Below are 20,064 nucleotides of genomic sequence, written 5' to 3'. Positions count from 1 at the left end.
ATACCCACATCCCCTGGGTCTTGAGGCTGGAGACAACGGGTAATGGGAACTTCTCAGTCTCCAGAACCACTCGAGCCAGTTACTAATAATAAATCTATATCCTATTTCTTCTGCTTCTCTGGATAACTATATAATAAAGATGACAAATACATTTTGAATGGAAGAGTCTGGTTTTCACTTGTGATGTCCTAAGAGAAATGAATGAGATGTCACCAATGCACTCTGCTGCCTAGGACAGAGTATTCAACAGGTATTTCTTGAACAAAATTTCAAATATGCATCCACTAGGGGTTTTTGATCATTTAAATTAACGAAAAGTCAACAGTAAAATTCCATTTTTTTTAGCCCACAAAGCAAATCACACCCCCTACCGTAATAAATAATTTGTTCAACATCAAATTATATGTAATCAAATCCAACATTATATGTAATAGAGTTAGAATGTACTTAATAGTTCTAAAGCAAAAACTTCAGCTCTATCCAAGTTTAGGTCTCAATTTTAACATTTCTTAACTGTTTATAACAATTATTGCAGATTACAGGCAAAAGTCCATATAAAGGGCTATTTGCTTTTACAATTTTATTCTGTTTTGGTTGACTTGAAGATTTTCCTCCAAAATAGTCATTCCAGGGATGATAGATCTTAGCATACTCTACTTACATTAATTTCATTCTCAATGAAACTGAGACAGTTAAAGGTAATCTGTCCATCAAGGCAAGCTAGGTGGACTAAATAAATTCTAAACATGTTCTTTGTAAGATGACTATCATAAGATGATAAACTGACCAAAAGAGTCCGCTTAGCTCTGGATGACAGAAAAATACAAGAATGAAGAAAATGAAAGGAAAAAGAAATTCTGTTTCCTAGCTCTGTCCTGAAAGAAGACAAGTTATAACAAAATAAGTGCTTGGGGCTTTATTTTTTAATAAAACAAGTTAGTCCAACAGTTTCAAGGTACAAACTTGGCCAGTCTTCAGCTGATCAGTGACAAGGGCCCAGAAGTCAGTCTTTCCGCAGAGGAATAGTCTCCTCCCTGATGCCCTCCTTGGTCACAATGCAGATCTTGAGTGCGTCCCCAGTGTACACATCTCTCTCAGCAGCAGAAATGAAGACATCTTTCACAAGCCGCATGGCTCTGTCCAAGGACAGCGGGACATGCTCCACATTCTGCATGTTCTTAAAACCAACCTAGTGGGACAGGAAACTTGGATGAGGCATCATGTGATCACACAAAGGAGGTCTAGTCTACCCCAAAGCTTTCATAGGTCTCAGGAGTCAAAATGAATACATCACACAAACTTAAAATGTCCCCCAAGTGAAATGTTTCTAGACCTGGCTGAATTTACCCATACCTGACACCTGACAAGCATCCACTAAGACAAAGTCCCCACTTCTGAGAAGCACACAGCAGAGGGGTGGACACATGAAAGCCAAGTATGGTTATAGAATGTGCTGAAACTAAAAAGAAAATAGAGCCAGGAAAGCCCCCCCAGGAAATGTATTTGAGTAGAGGAATCCTAACAGATAAACTGGAGTTAAAAGGATGGAATCACATTCCAGATGGAGGCGTGGAGATGGGGAGGCACATCATTTCAAGGATCTGAGTGGAATACAGAGACAGAAAAATGTGGTAGATAAGCAATGAGCAGAAGTAACTGCACATTATTTCAAAAAAGCAAGGAGGATGAAACAGGGAAGTAAGCTAGGAGGCAAAAAGGATGCTAGAAAATTAACACAATGATCCAGGCAAGATGCCATGCAGGCATGAATGCAGCCAGCAAAAACAGAAAAGGGAAAAATTAAAAATATACATGGAAGTCAGAATACAAAATGAGGTGACAGAAATGGAGAGACTGGGGAAGAAATGCATTTTCATGATCTCCACATAAAAATGGCAAAAGGAGAAGTGAAAACATGGACCAACCACTGTAGACAGAAGCACCCCGAAATCACGAGAACAAGAAGAAGCTGGAGCCACATAAGCGAGTGGCCACAGGAGAACCAGCAGAACAGAGACAAGAAGGTGGGTGAAGCCAATTAACCAAGCAAGCTCAGCAGTGAAGTACAAAAAAGCCGTGATTTCTCGGCTCCCCTAGCTAATGAAGGGAAGGCAAAGGAAGGCACTTTGGGTTCACCCACCACCTCCTGGATGCAGTCTCCTTACCTGGTTGTCAAGCAGGGGCTGCAGCATGGCACTGGCTGAGCCTCCAGCCCTGAACGAGTCTCTCTGGTAGGACCCTACCGGGTCAAAGCTGTACACGGCTCCCTTCCCTTAGAGAAGAAAAGTCTCCGTAAGAGTGCATCCTGACAACATTCCCAAATTATGGTAAAATAAACCTAATCAAAATGTGATGCAATATGGACTATCAACTTGGCTGAAATTTAAGAAGCGCGGTCTGCTCCTCCCCTCCCTTCAGAACGCAGCTGGAGGCCCTCCTGCCCACTCCTGTCCACGATGGCATTTGCCACAAGGAGCTTCATACTCTCAAAGCTGCTGTCACCGACTACCCGTGATGGGGCGCCTTGTGCACATGGGGTGTTAGCGGTCACAGCTGCTACTCTTAAGTTCTGCACCAAACTCCTCACAACATTCCTAGAAAACTAACTGGTGCAGCTGCAGTGCAGACATGCATTTAAGATTCTCCTAGTGTTAAATATAAGCAGAAGCACAAAAAACTTATTATGTGTTTTTAGACTAATGGTGAGTACATCTTTAGCATCAGTACCATAAAAAAATCAATTTAATAAAGAAGAAATTCCAGAAGAACACAAATGTCACATGCAAAAGGCTAGATTGGCCGAAAATGTAATCACTTGTTTTATACTAGCAGTATAAAACACTAGTGCTTTTTTGGCGGTAAGAAAAACAGAACCTGAGTACACTGATTCTTATCATGACAGTTACAGAGACCTGTCAGGGGGTAGGTAAATGGGTTCTCAGGCTCTCCTGAAGTAAGTATTAAACTGTCATGCCACTGGAGTCAGAATCCATCAAACTATAAAAGTATGTACCCTATGATCCAGCAATTTCACTTACAGAATTAAAATTTACCTACAAATAATGCTTATATAAACACACAAAACAGTATGTACAGGATCATTTATTTATCTCTGAAAGATCAAAAATTTACCAGCACCCTAAAATCCATGAGCAGAAAATGCTATGTCCACACAGCAATACAGCCTAGGAAGCAGCTGCGGGACGCCCCCACAGGACGAGCCAGAGGAAGAGCAGCAGCGTGCACGGCAGCTTCATTTCCATTAACGGCATTAGGAAGCAGCACACACACTTACACAGGCACAGAGAAACACACGGAAAGAGGAATACGCGAACTGTACTCATTCATCTTTGTGGGATTAAGAGACGAGGAAAGGGAATCACTTTATAAGCTTTGGTATTGAGTGTATTAAAAAGAACACATGTCACTATAACTTTTAAAAACAACTGTGTTCTGAGTGTGAGAACTCATGAGTCATTTATAAAGTATGACTTAAAAACAGATTCCTGCAGAATTCTGTAGAATTACATAAACATAACCCTAAGCCTAATAACCCCACCAAGAAGGCAACATCTGAGAAAACCTGAAGAAGTGTTCTGCTAGAAGTAAGCTTAGAACAAGAACCCAGATTGCAGCAAGCAAGCTCACCAACTTCAACACATAAGCAAAGGGCTATGAAGGATAAAGTCAAAGGATAAAGGATAAAAAGACAAAGGATAAAACCAAACCTCATGTTATCTTTCATGAGGCCAATAGGCGACAAGTAAAACAAGGTCCCAAAAATTTACTCAAGGGTAAGGGGGCTTCCTAGGTGGCTCAGTGTAAAGAATCCACCTGCCAATGAAGGAGACACAGGTTTGACCTCTGGGCCGGGAGGATCCCACACGCTGTGGAGCAACCAGGCCTGAGGGCCACAACTACTAAAGCTGTGCTAAAGAGCCCAGGAGGCACGCGCCCCGGGGCCCGTGCTCCACGCAAGAGAAGCCACCGCAAAGAGAAGGCCGAGCACTGCAACAAAGAGCAGCCTCCACTCGCCACAACCAGAGAAGAGCGCACACGGCAACAAGCACCCGGCAGAGCCAAAATTCCATACATGACTAAATAAAACTATATATATGTAAAAAGATTTACCCGAGGGAAGCCAATCTCAGCAAACCACACACGACAGCTTTGAGGAAAACGAAGAGTAGAATATGTGCAAGACCCCTTAGAAAAAGCAAGAGACATTTGTAACGTAAGCTGAAAACAGCTGTCACAAATCAGCCAGAAAAAGACTAAGGAACAAGGGGCGACCAAGACCTGGGAACAAGGGGCGACCAAGACCTGGGCCGTCTCCAAAAAGGAAATGAAAAGGGCAATAAACATGAAAGCACCCAAGCTCAACAGAAACAAAGAATACACATAAATTACAACAATGTGTTTACTAGGCAAAGACTTTCAAAATGTGTTAAAATTCTGATACTGGTTGGGATGCCAAAGCAAAACAAGAAAACCCCGAAACAAAAGACAAAAATGGTACTCACACCCCTGCTGGTGAGTGCAGGACCCTTTCTAATGGGCAAGCATGTGGTAACAGCAGAATGGAAGACACAGATATTCTCTGATCTAGAAACTCAACTTCCAGGAATTTTTTCCAGGGAGATAAGCATAACAGGAGAAGTACACAAAATTTTATATACAGGGAGGCATAGTATTGTTTATATTAGGGAAACTGGAAACAATGTAGATGACTCTCAGAGGACCAGTGGTGCAGCTCTACCCCATGTGTTGCCCATAAAATTACCACCCACGTCTTTATCCATCGGCATAGATCTACCCCCGTGATAAAACATCCACTGTACAGTCAAGGAAAAACATGTGAACTATGGCCTACTTACACAGTGCACAAGCATATATGCATACCAAGAAGTTTAACAGTAATTACCTCTAGGGACAGGCTTTCGGGGATACCCACTTTTATCTTTGTATCTTACAATACTATTTGACTACTTCTATAAGCATTACTGTTTTTGTTCCAGAAAAACCAAAGTCCTTGTTAACCTGGGGGAAGATTCTTTTAAAAGAGGTCATGACTGCAACTGGAGAGGTGAAGGCACAGCGGTCTAAGCAGCAGCTGCGGACTGTGCTCGGTCAGCTGCTGACCCAGTGTCCTGAGCGTCTCCATCAGGAATACAGCCTACCTCCAACACAAAAGACAGGAAACAGTCTCAAGCCTCAGTGGAGGCTCTGGACTTGGAAGCACAAGGCTTAGGCACAGACAGGGTAAAAGGTAGGTTTAAGAACAGAAGTGTTAAATGGAGAGCTGATGAGCCACTCCACCACATGCCTTTATGACCAAATTTTGATTATCACTCTTCAGTATGAATGGACAATCAATATCAAAAGAAATCTGAAGGAAGCCTCCAATATAGAAGAGCGCAGCCAAAATAAACAAGACCAAAAAAGCAATCTGATAAAATGCAGAGAACCTTTCAAAGGAAGTACCTCAAAAATCTAGCAGTAAAAAGGATACTTAAAAAAAATAAAGGAGCTGGAAACTAAGAAAAAGCTCTTGGAAATTAATGATGGAGGAAACAGAAAGAGTTCAGTGAAGAGCGAGGCACTGAAGTTGAGAACATCTTCAGAGCAGAACAAAAAAACCTCAAACAGCCAGACAACATGTGGGGGAAAGTTTTTTAAAAAAGCAAAAAACAGTAGGATAGAGAAAAGACTCTAAAAGCAAAGACTCAAAAAGGTCTCCCGATGCCTTTCTTCAGAAATTTCTCTAGCAATGCACTCCACTAAACAAAGAAATAAACCAAGCAAGAGGAAAGGATGGGAGTGAAAGTGCTGAAGACTGTCCTGGGAAACAGGAAAAGAAGGCAAAGGACTACTTCACTACACACAGAAATTCCTCTTAGGAACAAAAATCAAATTAAACCAGACAAGATTAGGAGAGAGAAAAAGGTTAGAAAAGCCTGAGAATACCACCAAAGCAAGCTAGAGTGTTGGCACATGGAAATCAAAGCCTAGGGCTCTGAAGTCAAACAGATCCAAACCTGAGCTCTGCCAGTCAGTACACATGTGGTTTCTCAAATCAGTGACACTCAGAACAACTCAAAGACACTGTCTTGCCTGCTGAAATTCAATAGCAGCTACTATTCATGTTGGTAAAATCTGAATTTATTAGCCTGACACTCAAATCAGATATAACTGTGCTCGATCAGCTGCTGACCCTATGGACGGTAGTCCACCAGGCTCCTCTGTCCATGGGAATTCTCCAGGCAAGAATACTGGAGTGGGTTGCCATGCCCTCTGCTCCAGGGGATCTTCCCAACCCAGGGATCAAATCTAGGTCTCCCACATAGTAGGGTGGATTCTTTACCATCTGAGCCACCAGGAAAGCCCTCTTTTTAGAATGGACTACTCTAAACAGCCGCACGGATCTGTCCTGGGAGATGGTATTTGATTTTTAGAAGCAACTAAAAGTTCACTCACATCAGATCTGGTGAAAAACACTGTTGCCTTTTCTGGGTAACACAGCTTTAGATCAATACAAGCATGAAAATGTCAAGTAACAACATTGATTTTCCCTGGCCCTCCTGGTCCAACTCTGACAGAAAATTAAACAGGTGTTTCAAAAATGACCCAAGAACACTGGTGGAAAAGCATTTCTTTTACACATTACTTTCAAAACAACTTTTTGAAATCAAATATGCATGTTACTGAAGTGTCATAGAATGTCATGAATCATATTTAGGTCAAGCTTCTCCAAGTCAAGCTTCTTTTTGGAAGATTAAAATGCTAAACATCTATTACTGAACTCATGCAAGATCTTGAGGAAATATCTGTAAAAGAACTGAACGCCCAAAATTCACTTAACACAAGACCTGCTGTGTCTCACTGGATAATCCTTTACTTCCCTTTTAGCTTCAGTTTCTTCACTGCCTTAATTATGAGAAAATAAAGTTGCTGGGTAAGATGGTATCCAGTTTTTATCAGCTCTGGATGGAAACACACATGTAAGAAATGCTACCCACTCTATCACCCAGAAAGGAAACGTCCTACCTTCCTCATCAAGCCCCCCGATGATGTTGTAGACATAGTAGGGGAAGAAGCGCCTGGAGTACAGGACTGTGGACAGCATCGCAGCAATCGCCCCGGTGGTCATGGCCTTGTTGTTGGAATGCTTGTACATCTGCAATTATTAACAGAACCAACAGGCGTGTAGAGGCAGAACATACTAAAGATTAGAACAATGAACAGCAAACTGAAAGGAATGAACGCTTTCCTGGTGAAATGAGAAAGGACGCCTGTTCCTTTCATGATTAAACAACACAATAATACAAAAACATTTTATTTTATGTCCTATCGTTGTGAGGGCTACAGACATTTCTCAGGGAGAGAACACCAAGTTGCCCTCAGCTCTCCAGTTTGGAGGTTCCTTTCCATGCCATCCTCATCTCAGGCCCTCTAACTCAAGAGCAAATACACACAAGTTCACATGAGGCAACCTGGAGAGGATATTCCAAACTCAGCTCTCCACTGTGCAAACTGACAGTGGTCAGGAAAATCCAGCTCATGGGCCAAATCCAGCCCACCACTTGTTTAGGTGAAGTTTCACTGGAACACAGCCTTGTTCATTCACGACATATTGTTAGTGTCTGTTTTTGCACAAGGGCAGACTTAAACAGTTGTCACAGAAACCAAACGGCTGACTCCTGATCAGACTCAGACAAGCCTCTCTCTTTTCACAGTGGGTATCTGCGAGAGACGGGGGCAGCTCTACTCTGCATGAATCCAGCAGAGAGCAGGGTCATAATCCTTAGAGCATCTACCAGAACAGAAGTAACCAAAATAGCACCTGACACAGTGATTTCTGATCCTAGATTTACTACATCCTTGGCAATCTTAAATTATCCAATAAAATTAATTTAAGTTCACCGATTTCTTTGTCAGCCACAGCAAACATCTCTAAAGAGAAACCTAAGAACTGCTATAAAATCTAACAATGACAATTAAAATACTGAAGAAAGAGGAGAAATGGGCTACTTATATACGTTGATGAATACAAATACTTTTTTCCAAGATTATAAAGAAAATTCTTCATTTCATTTCAAAACCAAGCACCAGTATTTATTCACCTCACCATTTACACAATATGTGAAAGAAAATTTTCAAGTACTGTGCATTGAGTTGAACTCACTGTTTACCTTTTTGAAATTTTATTAACAAAACACTACCTTCCATGTCAGCTTTATTTTTGTCCTCTAAATGTCATTTACAAAATATACATTAGGAATCATACAGACGTCAATACCTACGTCACTACAGCTTTCAGTATCAATAGATTTTAAATAAATGTTAACAATTGGTAAATACTCAATGAAATCATTTCTACACATTAAAAAAGGTTAAGTGTCAGTTAAATTCATTACATAACTCCAATAACCTTACTCGTGATCTTAAGGGTTATCCACAAGCAGGCAAAACAGAACACCAACCCTGCTAACCTTTTCATGTACCAGCTGAACTTACCAACTACTAAATTATTATAATATACAGCCTAGGAAATTAAATATGAAAACTAAAAAGATGTAATACTGCTACTGCAAGTATCATGAATAGGAATTTTAAAATGTTACCAAGCTATATAACTAAGAAACAGAGCTACACTTCTGAGTACCGACATACGGTGACTGAGAATCCTGCCCTAACCCTGTACTTTACGAACTAAGAAGAGCGCCATCACTGATAAAATCTGTATGAGTGCAGCCCAAATGACTATCCTGCTCTCCCTGAAGCGATCTGAAGCCAACGCTGCTAGTATACACAGGCCAGAATCAACATCTAGACCTGCCTTTGCTTCTGTCAAGTCAGTTCCCTCGTTCTTCAAACACCCACGGCTCCCAGAGACACACAGGTGGTGCAGCGTCAGCCCCTCTGAAGATTCCACTGCAGGCTAGTCTATCTTATTCTCTTCCGTCTCCCTCACCCCACCCGTTCTCTTGCACTCCCATCCACCTTGTGTCAGATCTCCTTCCTCAGCTGGCTGTCAACTAAAGACTGGTAGGGGTTAGGTGATAATGACTGTGCCTCTAGTCCAAACAGCTGGCTCGTCCTTCTGTTCATGCTAAGAGTACACTGCTGTCAAGAGAGCGTGATGTGTTGGCTGATGGTGTTTCAAACCAAGCTCCGGTCTAAAAGCCTGTCTCCTCTGCAGAAACTGATTTACTTCATTTCTGAGAAGAGTATCTTCAGAAGAAACCCCTTCCAGTCTACCTCAAAAAGGAAAGACAGTCCTTCACTTCATACTGTACGTGTATTTTAACAGAAAGGAACTTGCTGTCATTTTACATTATGCTACTTTGATGATGGCTGTATTAACACGATCGTGTCATTTGTAGGGGAGGTTCAAGTTTCACCTGCTAAAACTAGTTCTTCTCCAGCTAGCAATAGCCATGATGTATGCTTAAAATAATCTAAAGAATTGCTGTTATTAGCTTTCATCAGTGTAGACATGTACAAAAGCATCTACCTTTAGTCTTGCTTCAATAATTTTGGTCAGGGTAAGACAATCTCCATGAAAACCGCTACATCCAATGACTGTTTTGTCTGTTCTGTTAAAAAAAACAAAACAAAACAAAAACACATTTCAGGGAACAGTTGGTTTGACAGTAAAGTAAAACATGTCTTGAGTAATTTTAAATTTAAAACTCACAAACTCCCATTTCCATTCAGTGAATAAATTTAAAATTTAAAATTACTCAAGACATGTAGGCACATGGAGGGGGGATTCCTGTATTCAGAAGTCTCACCCCTTATACCAAATGAATTACAGGTGGATAAAGACGTATGAGAATAAATGCAAGTATGAATGCACTAAAGAAAATATGATTGGATTTTTTAAATAAGGTTAGGTTGAGGGCAGCCAATTTACATATAATAAAACCCAATGTCCACACAGAAAGCTTCATAGATTTGACTGCAGAAAAAATGAAAACTTCTATAAAAATTTGAATTAAAAAAATAAAACACAAAGAAACTGGGAGTGTCACGGCCCAGGTTCAATTCCTGGAACTGGGAACCCATAAGCTGCTCAGTGTAGCCAAAAAGAAAAAGAAAGAACTAAGAAAATATATTTGCAGTATACACGACCAGACCAAAGTCTACTTTTAATTTCCTTATTCTACAAATAGTTCCTAAAAATATGAAATGCATTAACAGCATAATGGCTCTTGGGGATAAGGTGCATAGTTAATAACATCGTATTGTATATTTAAAAGTTGCTAAGAGAGTAGATCTTAGAAGTTCTCATCATAAGAAAAAAAAATGTTATAACTTGTGTGGTGACAGACTAATTGTGATCATTCTGCAATATACACATCTATGGGCTCATTATGCTATATGCCAGGAAGTACTAACATGTTACACGTCAACTAGGTATGTGTGTGCTCAGTCGAGTCCAATTCTTTGCAACCCCACGACTGAAGCCTGCCAGGTTCCTGTCCATGGAATTTTCCAAGCATGAACACTGAAGCAGGTTGCCATTTCCTACTTTAGGGGATCTTGCTGACCCAGGGATCAAACCTGCGTCTCTTGTACCTCCTGCATTGGCAGTTGTCTTCTTTACCACTGCACTACCTGGGAAGCCCCCAAATGTCAATTATACCTCAATACGAAAAACAAAAAACCTATGATGGAAAGACAGGTAAGTTACACGAAAGTTTTAGTGTTCAGTTGTGTTCAACTCTTTGCAAACCCACAGACTGTCGCCCACCAGGCTCCTCTGTCCAGGAGGAGAATTCTCCAGGCGAGAATACTAGAATGGGTGGCCATTCCCTTCTCCAGGGGATCTTCCTGATCCTGGGATCAAACCCAGTCTCCTGCAGATTCTTTACTGTCTGAGCCACTAGGGAAGCCCCTAAATTATATGAAAGTCATATAAAAAGAGACACAAGTTACTATAAACATATAAAAGAGCCTCCATACCACTCATAAATTAAAATCTAAACAAGACACGATTTCAGCCTAGTAGAATAATAATGTTTAATGCTAGTGAGGTTGTGAAAATTGGGTACTCTCAGAAAGTGGGAAAGAGTGTATACTGATCCAACTCTTAGAAAGGATGTTTGACAGCCTGTACTAAAAACTTAAATGCACATCACTTTCACTCAAAAATTCCACTGCTACAGATATACTCATGCAAGTTTGTGAAGATAAGCTCTCGGTTCATGTGTAAGTATACACATTATTTTAATGACTCTCCAAAACAAAACAAATACAACCCAAATGCCCACCAGAGAGTACTTAATAAAATTTTTGTGTATCTTTGCCAACAAAGGTCCATCTAGTCAAAGCTATGGTTTTGCCAGTTCAGTTCAGTTGCTCAGTCGTGTCCAACTCTTTGCGACCCCATGAATCGCAGCATACCAGGCCTCCCTGTCCATCACCAACTCCTGGAGTTGACTCAAACTCATGTCCATCGAGTCAGTGATGCCATCCAGCCATCTCATCCTGTTGTCCACTTCTCCTCCTGCCCCCAATCCCTCCCAGCATCAGGGTCTTTTCCAATGAGTCAACTCTTCGCATGAGGTGGCCAAAGGATTGGTGTTTCGGCTTCAGCATCAGTCCTTCCAATGAACACCCAGGACTGATCTCCTTTAGGATGGAGTGGTTGAAACTCCTTGCAGTCTAAGGGACTCTCAAGAGTCTTCTCCAACACCACAGTTCAAAAGCATCAATTCTTCGGCGCTCAGCTTTCTTCACAGTCCAACTCTCACACCCATACATGACCACTGGAAAAACCATAGTCTTGACTAGATGGACCTTTGTTGGCAAAGTAATGTCTCTGCTTTTTAATATGCTATCTAGGTTGGTCATAAATTTCCTTCCAAGGAGTGAGCATCTTTTAATTTCTTGGCTGCAGTCACCATCTGCAGTGATTTTGGAGCCCCCCAAAAATAAAGTCTGACATTGTTTCCACTGTTTCCCCATTTATTTCCCAAGAAGTGATGGGACCAGATGCCATGATCTTAGTTTTCTGAATGTTGAGCTTTAAGCCAACTTTTCCACTCTCCTCTTTCACTTTCATCAAGAGGCTTTTGAGTTCCTCTTCACTTTCTGCCATAAGGGTGGTGTCACCTGCATATCTGAGGTTATTGTTATTTCTCTCAGCAATCTTGATTCCAGCTTGTGCTTCTTCCAGCCCAGGTTTTTCCAGTAGTCATGTACAGATCTGAGTTGGACCATAAAGAAAGCTGAGTGCCCAAAGAACTGATACTTTTGAACTGTGGTGTTGGAGAAGACTCTTAAGAGTCCCTTGGACTGCAAAGAGATCCAACCAGTCAATCCTAAAGAAAATCAGTCTTGAATATTCATTGGAAGGACTGATGCTGAAGCTGAAGCTCCATTACTCTGGCCACCTGATGTGAAGAAGAACTGACTCACTGAAAAAAGATCCTGATGCTGGGAAAGACTGAAGGCAGGAGGAGAAGGGGACAACAAGGATGATGGTTGGATGACATCACTGACTCGATGGACATTAGTTTGGGCAAGCTCTGGGAGCTGGTGATGGACAGAGAGACCGGACATGTTGCAGTCCATGTGTCGCAAAGAGTTGGACACGACTGAGCAACTGAAATGAATTGACACCTCAAAAGTTAATTCCTAAGTCTTGATATTTATAAGGAAACCTAAGCCCATTCAATCAAGAAATAATCAGCAGAGGCCCTTTCTTTTAGAAATAAAAGAATGATTCACACAAAACATACCTGTCCAACTGGGGAGACCACTGACACTTCTAGGGTCATCACCAGCATTTCCTGATCTCTCTATAACCAACCTCACTGCACTGAGCCAAAGACCCCAATATACCATAAGGCTTCACTGCCTGTACCACCAAGAACGGCTGATAGTACCAGGAGGGTAAGACAAAATCCGAGCTTCAAGATGCTTTTGCCAAATATCTAGGTACCTAAATGAAGAAGAGTTTTTCTGCAAAGAATAAAGAGTAAATATAAGTTTCAAACAAGTGGGGGAAGAGGTGGGCTAGGCTCTAGGTGAGCCCCAAAGGGCATGGGATCAGGAGCATGCTAGCAATTCATGTGTGACCCAGTGCCTGAGATGCACGACAGGAACACAGAAGTAATACCGTTCTCTCTATATATACCTGAAGTATTTCATTTAAAAAAAAAAAAAAAAAGAGCAAGAGTACTCACACGAAAAAAAGAGAGTACTCACTGAGGAGGCACACAAGCTAAAACAGAATGTTACAAAGATGAGCACACTCTTGTACAAGGACAGTATCTATAACATTACGTATTTAAGTTTTATTCATGATATTTACTAGTTTCACTTTATAAAAGTTACATCTTAAAAGACAAAAATTGTTGCATGGGTATGCTACAAGGGCTTCCTTGATAGCTCAGTCGATAAATCATCTGCCTGCAACGCAGGAAACCAGGGTTTGATTCCTGGGTCAGGAAGACCCCCCCCTGGAGAAGGAAATGGCAACCCACTCCAGTATTCTTGCCTGAAGAATCCCATGGACAGAGGAGCCAGGCAGGTTACAGTCCATGGGGTCGTAAGAGTCGGACACGACTTAACAACTAAATCACCACCATGCTACAAGTCAGAGAAGAGAAAAGGGTATCAAAAGATGGAAGTGGACAGAAAGGGAACTGGGAAGATGAAGACAAGCTAACTGTGCTTTGGGTTACGGTGTGGGCTGGGCCATGCCCTGCAGCACCACAAGGCCCACCCAAAGGACCTGAACCTCATCAGTCCACTCCTGCTAGAATACAGGATTAAGAAGCGCTTGTGTACTAACCTAAGAGTAACCACCATTTTCAACTGTGTCCAAAAATGTTAAATACAAACCACTGTTAACTGCTAATGTAAGGTGCACTTAGTTAGTAATTTATGCAGATTCCCCCCGACCCCAGTACACGTGACTTTATTTTCTTATGTTTTAGAAAAAACATAGCCACCCACTAAAACTGTGAGCTATGGATATATATAACTGCTTAAGATATGGGTAGATTGAATGTTTTAGGTTTTTTTTTTTTAAAGGTGCAGATTAAAAAAGAATCCAATATATTAAAGGACCCACAGAAGGATTAAAATACATGATAAAGTAGTAACAATAAAATGCTGATAAGATCTACATGATAGTATATGAGCACTGACTACAAAATTATCCTACCTTTTTGTATATTTGAAATTTTTTATAAGATGTTGAGTAAAAAATATTTGTTACCAAAAACACTGTTGGTACCTAGATATGGAAAATATCACGAAGACTACATACTGAATTACTAGAAAATAATTTTCTAACAAAATGCAAGCTAAGCTCCAAACAGGCAACCTAAAAATTCATGAAACACATCATTTAAAACCTGAATCTCTCGCTGCATTAAATCATCACAAGGTGCTGAAAACATGTCCTTAGAAATATTTACTTACAATTTGTAACATTTGGGGCTGTCTCGTGTGTGAATTGAAAACCCTTCACTTAATCTAGTGTCAGAAGCAACAATTGAAAAATCTTCTCCAGCAATTGCCAATACAGTACTGAGGAGAAAAGAAGGAAAAACAAAATTAATGAATTCTTCTGGACATTAATAACACTTTTCCCAATATAAAAATGCTCCATAGCACATACTGAGATAAAATCTACTAGATATAATCAAGTGCAGGATTCAGATGGAAGAGGAAAAGGTCATGGGAAAGGATCCCTGGCTACAAGTCATCTGGGAAAAAAAAAAATTTAAGGATTCCCTTAAAAACACAAGTCAAATCAGAGCAAAGGTTCCTTAGCAGAAGATTACAGAAACATCCAGCTTCCCTTGTGGCTCAAATGGTAAAGAATCTGCCTGCAACGTGGGAGACCTAGGTTTGATACCTGAGTTGGGAAGATCCCCTGGAGGAGGGCATGGAAACCCACTCCAGTATTCTTGCCTGGAAAATCCCCATGGACAGAGCCTGTCCATGCGACCAAGGGGTCGCAAAGAGCTAGACATGACTGAGCGACTAAGCGCAAACATCACTAAATTATCACTATCGTCAAAAAATTAAACATATCATTGATTAATATGTATCATTAAACAATCACTGATACTATAAAATGGCCAAAGGCCATGGCCCTGCCTGCTGGGGGAGGTGTAGACAGTGATACAACACAAGATATCTGAGCTCAAGGAAGAGGGGCTTAATGTGGTTTTTATTATTATTTTTTGATCACGCCACACAGCATGTGGAATCTCAGTTTCCCGACCCGTGTCTCATGCTTTGGAAGGGCAGTCTTAACCACTGGACCACAAGGGGAGTCCCAGGGCTTAATGTTTTTAATTTCTTTATATCCAAGTCCTTATATAATTGTCTTGCACTCAGGAGACACCCAAGCATCTGTTGGAAAATGGACCAACAAAGAACAACCTTTTCCCTCTGTGGCTCTGTTCAGTGGGGGCCTAGAGGATGAGCTCTAAAAGCAGACTGTGTGGGTTCGAAGTCTGACTCTCCTGCTTAGAGGATATGAGATAGTCAAGTGCTTAACTTCTCAAGGCCTCGATGTCCTCAAACACATATCACGGATCACAACAGTAGCTACTTTATTTGGGTGTTACAAGCATTAAATGGACTAAATTATTAAGCCTTATACCAGTGCTTGAAACATAACTGGTCCTCCAGTTAAGTGTTAGCTATGATCCCTCTGGCATAAGTATGATCACCTGGACTCTGAAGTTACCTAAAACCTGTCCATGCCACTTAACAGCTCTGTGACCTTGGACAAATTATCAAATTGATGATACTAGCAGTTCCTGTGTTAAAGGTTGACCGAGTTAAAGGGCATAATCCTAAAGTATTCAGTGACAAATGCACAGGCTAATCACTTGGAATTTAACCACATTCAGTCAGAGTAGAAAAAAACACAGGACTAAGTCTTATTTTGTAGAAGCAAAGGCTGCCCAAGAGCCAGCAAGGAAAAGAACACAGACTAAGAAAAGGTAATTTAATATCAGAAAGCCATAAGCACTAACTTTAGAGCAGTAATTGGATTACAAAGGTTAGAAAGTGAGCAATAAATACTGAATACCTTATAAGTCTCAAGCAGAATCTCCAACTGTCTCATGAAATGGGTGTAATAACTCATTTTGTGATCCCACCACTGCATTAGTTGTCACAGGAAATATTTAAAAGTGCAATGACAAAAGTATTCATAAACTTCATAGCAACACAGATATGGATTCAAGTCCTGGGGTTCAAATTCACACTATTCACACTATGACTAACAAAATTTAACTTCTAAGGGCCCAAGTTCATTTGTAAAATTGAGATATATATTATCTAACAGTCAGTCATCATGAGGATTAAAAAGACACCTGCTTTCAATCTACAAAATGCTTCTCTTTTGATTCTTCTCTCAAACTATGAGTAGCTAAAGGAAGATAAGGATATCTGGGTTCAAGAAGTTGAGAGGTAGGTACCAAAGAACACACTGCTCTTTAGTGTCAGAGACAAGGCTAAAATCGTAGACTTCCACCCTCTTTGCAAGTACCCCAAAAATCTACATTAAAATTTCAAACCCATAAAGTAAAGCTTAGTAAGTAAAGTCGCTCAGTCGTGTCCAACTCTTTTCGACCCCATGGACTGTAGCCTACCAGGTTCCTCTGTTCATGGGATTTTCCAGGCAAGAGTACTGGAGTGGGTTGCCATTTCCTTCTCCATGGGATCTTCCCGACCCAGGGATCAAACCCGGGTCTCCAGCATTGCAGACAGACGCTTTACCATCTGAGCCACCAGGGAAGCCCTCAAACCCATAAGGACCTGAGTAGTTAATCTGGTCATCAGATGGTCTTTAAAGATTACCAGATTAATTAATTGGGTGTGTACCTTTCAAAGGACAAAATTTGGCTGGCAAACTATAAACGATGCTTAAATACACAGCTCTTCCCAGTTAGGAGTCCTAACTGAGTGTCTTTCCACAACCCTAGTTCTTTTAGTGCACTATCAAGGAAAAGTATTAAGATGGAGCTGGTAAGTTTAAAAAAAAAAAAAAAAAAAGGAAAACTTAAATACAACATGCAAGAATACACATAATCAAAGGTACTCCTTCTGAGTATTTTTTCCCTGAAGTTATGTTAACACTTAGAAATAAACACTGATCAATGAAACTAAGTCTGCGCAAGTAATCCTATTTGCTATTTAAAACAACTCAAAATGGTGATTTGATTAGACCTTTTAGCTAGATACAACTACATCTAATCACATGGCCAATCAAACCTAACTCTTTAATCTCAGTTGCTCAACCTGCCCCGTGCCTGCTGGATCGAGAAACACGTTCAGACAGAAAGGAAACGTTAGGTCCATTTTTAAAACTCTTCCAAAGCGGAGGTCAGGTGTCAAATTTCTATCTGCTGTCTACGTAAAGCTGGTCGTCCACATCGAGATCCAGTGACCAGCCTATAAGGTGAAGTCCTGAAGAGCAAGACATAGCCGAGCAACCTCGGAGAGGGAGGCCTGAGACTGAAGGGGCAGCGCCAGGCAGACAGGCTTAAGCAGGGATATGGAGGAAGAAAGAGAAAGCGGCGGCTCTGCGGGCTTTACCCTCCGTTGAAAGCGTAGGGCGAAAAGCGCAGCTGCAAAGGGCCCACGGCGCTGTGAGGTTCCATGGCGAGGTCTTGGCTCGCGCCCGAGTACGCGGCAACGGAGGACAACATCCCGTGGCTCCGCTCCTGCTGTCTCACGGCAAGATGGCTGCCTCGACCGGAAATTGTGCCGCTTCCGGTTTCCGCGGCGCTGCCTCCGGCCGCTCTATCTCGCGCCAGTCGTTGCTCTTGGAGGTCAGAGCCCTTGCCTTTCAGTCGGTAGCCAGCGCCCGCTCTTCGAAGAGACCTGGCAGTGAGGTGCAGGCTTTCTTTTCCAGGCAGACGTTCGAAGTCACTCGTGATGGGTAGAAATTTTAAAGTCTGAGCTTACAAACAAATTGGAAAAACTATGGAGCAACGGAAACTCGACGACTCTATTGGAGTGTAAATTAGTACAGCTCTATTTCGAAAAGGGGCTGGCATTACTTGACATAGTTGAAAATACACACACATCATGACCCAGCAGTTTCACACCGAGGTATGTACCCTGGCCTGAAAGACGTGTAAGAATGTTCATAAAGATGTTCTTAATGGCCCCAAACTGGAAATGAGCTAAATGTCCATAAACTGCAGAATGGATAAAGCAACTGAGGAATGTGCCAAAGCAAGAAAATAAACTGACTTTGGCTAGAGGGAAAGGTCCTGCTTGGCTAAGGATGGGTTAGAGGTTGTAGTGCTAGCAACACTGGGTTTCTTTACTTGATTTAACGTGCACCTGCTCAGTTGATCAGGTGTGTCTGACTCTTTGCGACCATATGGACTATAGCCCAGGAGGCTCTTCTGTCCATGGGATATTTACAGGCAAGAATAATGGAGTAGGTTGACATTTCCTCTTCCAAGGGATCTTCCTCACCCAGGGATCGAACACCCATCTCCTGTGTCTCTTGTGTTGGCAGGCAGATTCTTTACCAACGAGCTACCAGGGGAACCCTTTGTTGCTGTTGTTCAGTCCCTAAGTCGTGTCCAACTCTTTGCAACCCCATAAACTGCAGCACGATAGGCTTCCCTGTCCTTCACTATCTCCCAGAATTTACCCAAACCCATATCCATTGTGTCGGTCACATCCAACCATCTCATCTTCTGTTGCTGCCCCCCTTCTCCTCCTGCCCTCATTCTTTCTCAGCATCAGGGTTTTTTTCTAATGAATCAGCTCTTTGCATCAAGTAGCCAAAGTGCTGGAGCTTCAGCTTCAGCATCAGTCTTTCCAATTAATATTTAGGGTTGATTTCCTTTAGGATTGACTGGTTTGATCTCCTTGCTGTCCAACGGACTCTAAAGAATCCCTTCAACACCACAGTTCAAATGCATCAATTCTTTGGCACTCAGCCTTCTTTATGGTCCAACTCTTAAATCTGTACATGACTGCTGGAAAAATCACAGCTTTGCCTGTACAGACTTTACCAGCAAAGTGACATCTCTGCTTTTTAATACACTGTCTCGATTGGTCATAGCTTTCCTTCTAAGGAGCAAGCATCTTTGAATTTCATGGCTGCAGTCACTGCAGTGATTTAGGAGCCCAAGAAGATCAAATCTGTCACTGTTTCCACTTTTTCCCCATCTATTTGCCATGAAGTGATGGGATCAGATGCCATGATCTTCATTTTCTGAATGTTGAGTTTTAAGCCAGCTTTTTCACTCTCCTCTTTCATCCTCATCAAGAGGCTCTTTAGTTCCTCTTTGCTTTCTGCCATTAGAGTGGTATCATCTGCATATATGAGGTTGCTTATATTTCTCCAGGAAATCTTGATTCCAGCTTGAGGTTCATCCAGCCCCATATATTGCATGATGTACTCTGCATATAAGTTAAATAAGCAGGGTGACAGTGTACGGCCTTGATGTACTCCTTTCCCAATTTTGAACCTGTCCATTGTTCCATGTCTGGTTCTGTTGCTTCTTGACCTGCATACAAGTTTTTCAGGTGATAGATAAGCTGGTCTGGTATTCCCATCTCTTTAAGAATTTTCCATTGTTTGTTGTGATCCACACAGTCAAAGGCTTTAGCGAAGTCAATGAAGCAGAAGTAGATGTTTTTCTCGAATTCCCTTGCTTTCTCTATGATCCAACGGATGTTGGCCATTTGATCTCTGGTACCTCTGCCTTTTCTAAATCCAGCTTGTACATCTGGAAGTCTTGGTTCCTGTACTGCCCTTACTTGAGTTAATACCATCTATTAATCTGTATACATGTCTACATACTTTATGTGAATATCATATTTTACAATTTAAAAATGTTAATTAAAAAAACAAGCAAGCCTTTGACTAATATAGAATGGACTACCTGATATATACATGCAATTCTGGAAGCAGAAAAAGATTTTTTGAAAAGTACTTTTTTAATTAAAACTTTTCCTATACTTTACTGTAAACAAAGGGTAAAAGAAAGGGTTTTCTTTGATGGTTATGGACAGAGAAGTATTGTATTTATTCACGTACTGTCT

At 41.3% G+C, this 20,064-nt stretch overlaps 1 protein-coding gene across 1 annotated transcript; it reads right to left on the bottom strand.

Moving 5' to 3' along the window:
* Positions 1-901: 901 nt before the first annotated feature.
* Positions 902-17,751, bottom strand: PSMB1 (proteasome 20S subunit beta 1). Its single transcript, XM_065930945.1, has 6 exons — positions 17,587-17,751; positions 14,446-14,553; positions 9,518-9,599; positions 7,048-7,177; positions 2,166-2,272; positions 902-1,189 (listed from the first exon to the last, which is right to left on the bottom strand). The coding sequence occupies exons 1-6, from the start codon at positions 17,697-17,699 to the stop codon at positions 1,004-1,006; spliced, it is 726 nt and encodes a 241-aa protein (XP_065787017.1). The 5' UTR covers positions 17,700-17,751; the 3' UTR covers positions 902-1,003.
* Between the last annotated feature and the right edge of the window lie 2,313 nt (positions 17,752-20,064).

Source organism: Muntiacus reevesi, chromosome 3, assembly GCF_963930625.1.
Source record: "Muntiacus reevesi chromosome 3, mMunRee1.1, whole genome shotgun sequence".
Lineage (NCBI taxonomy): Eukaryota > Metazoa > Chordata > Mammalia > Artiodactyla > Cervidae > Muntiacus > Muntiacus reevesi.
This window is presented reverse-complemented; position numbering and strand designations above follow the sequence as displayed.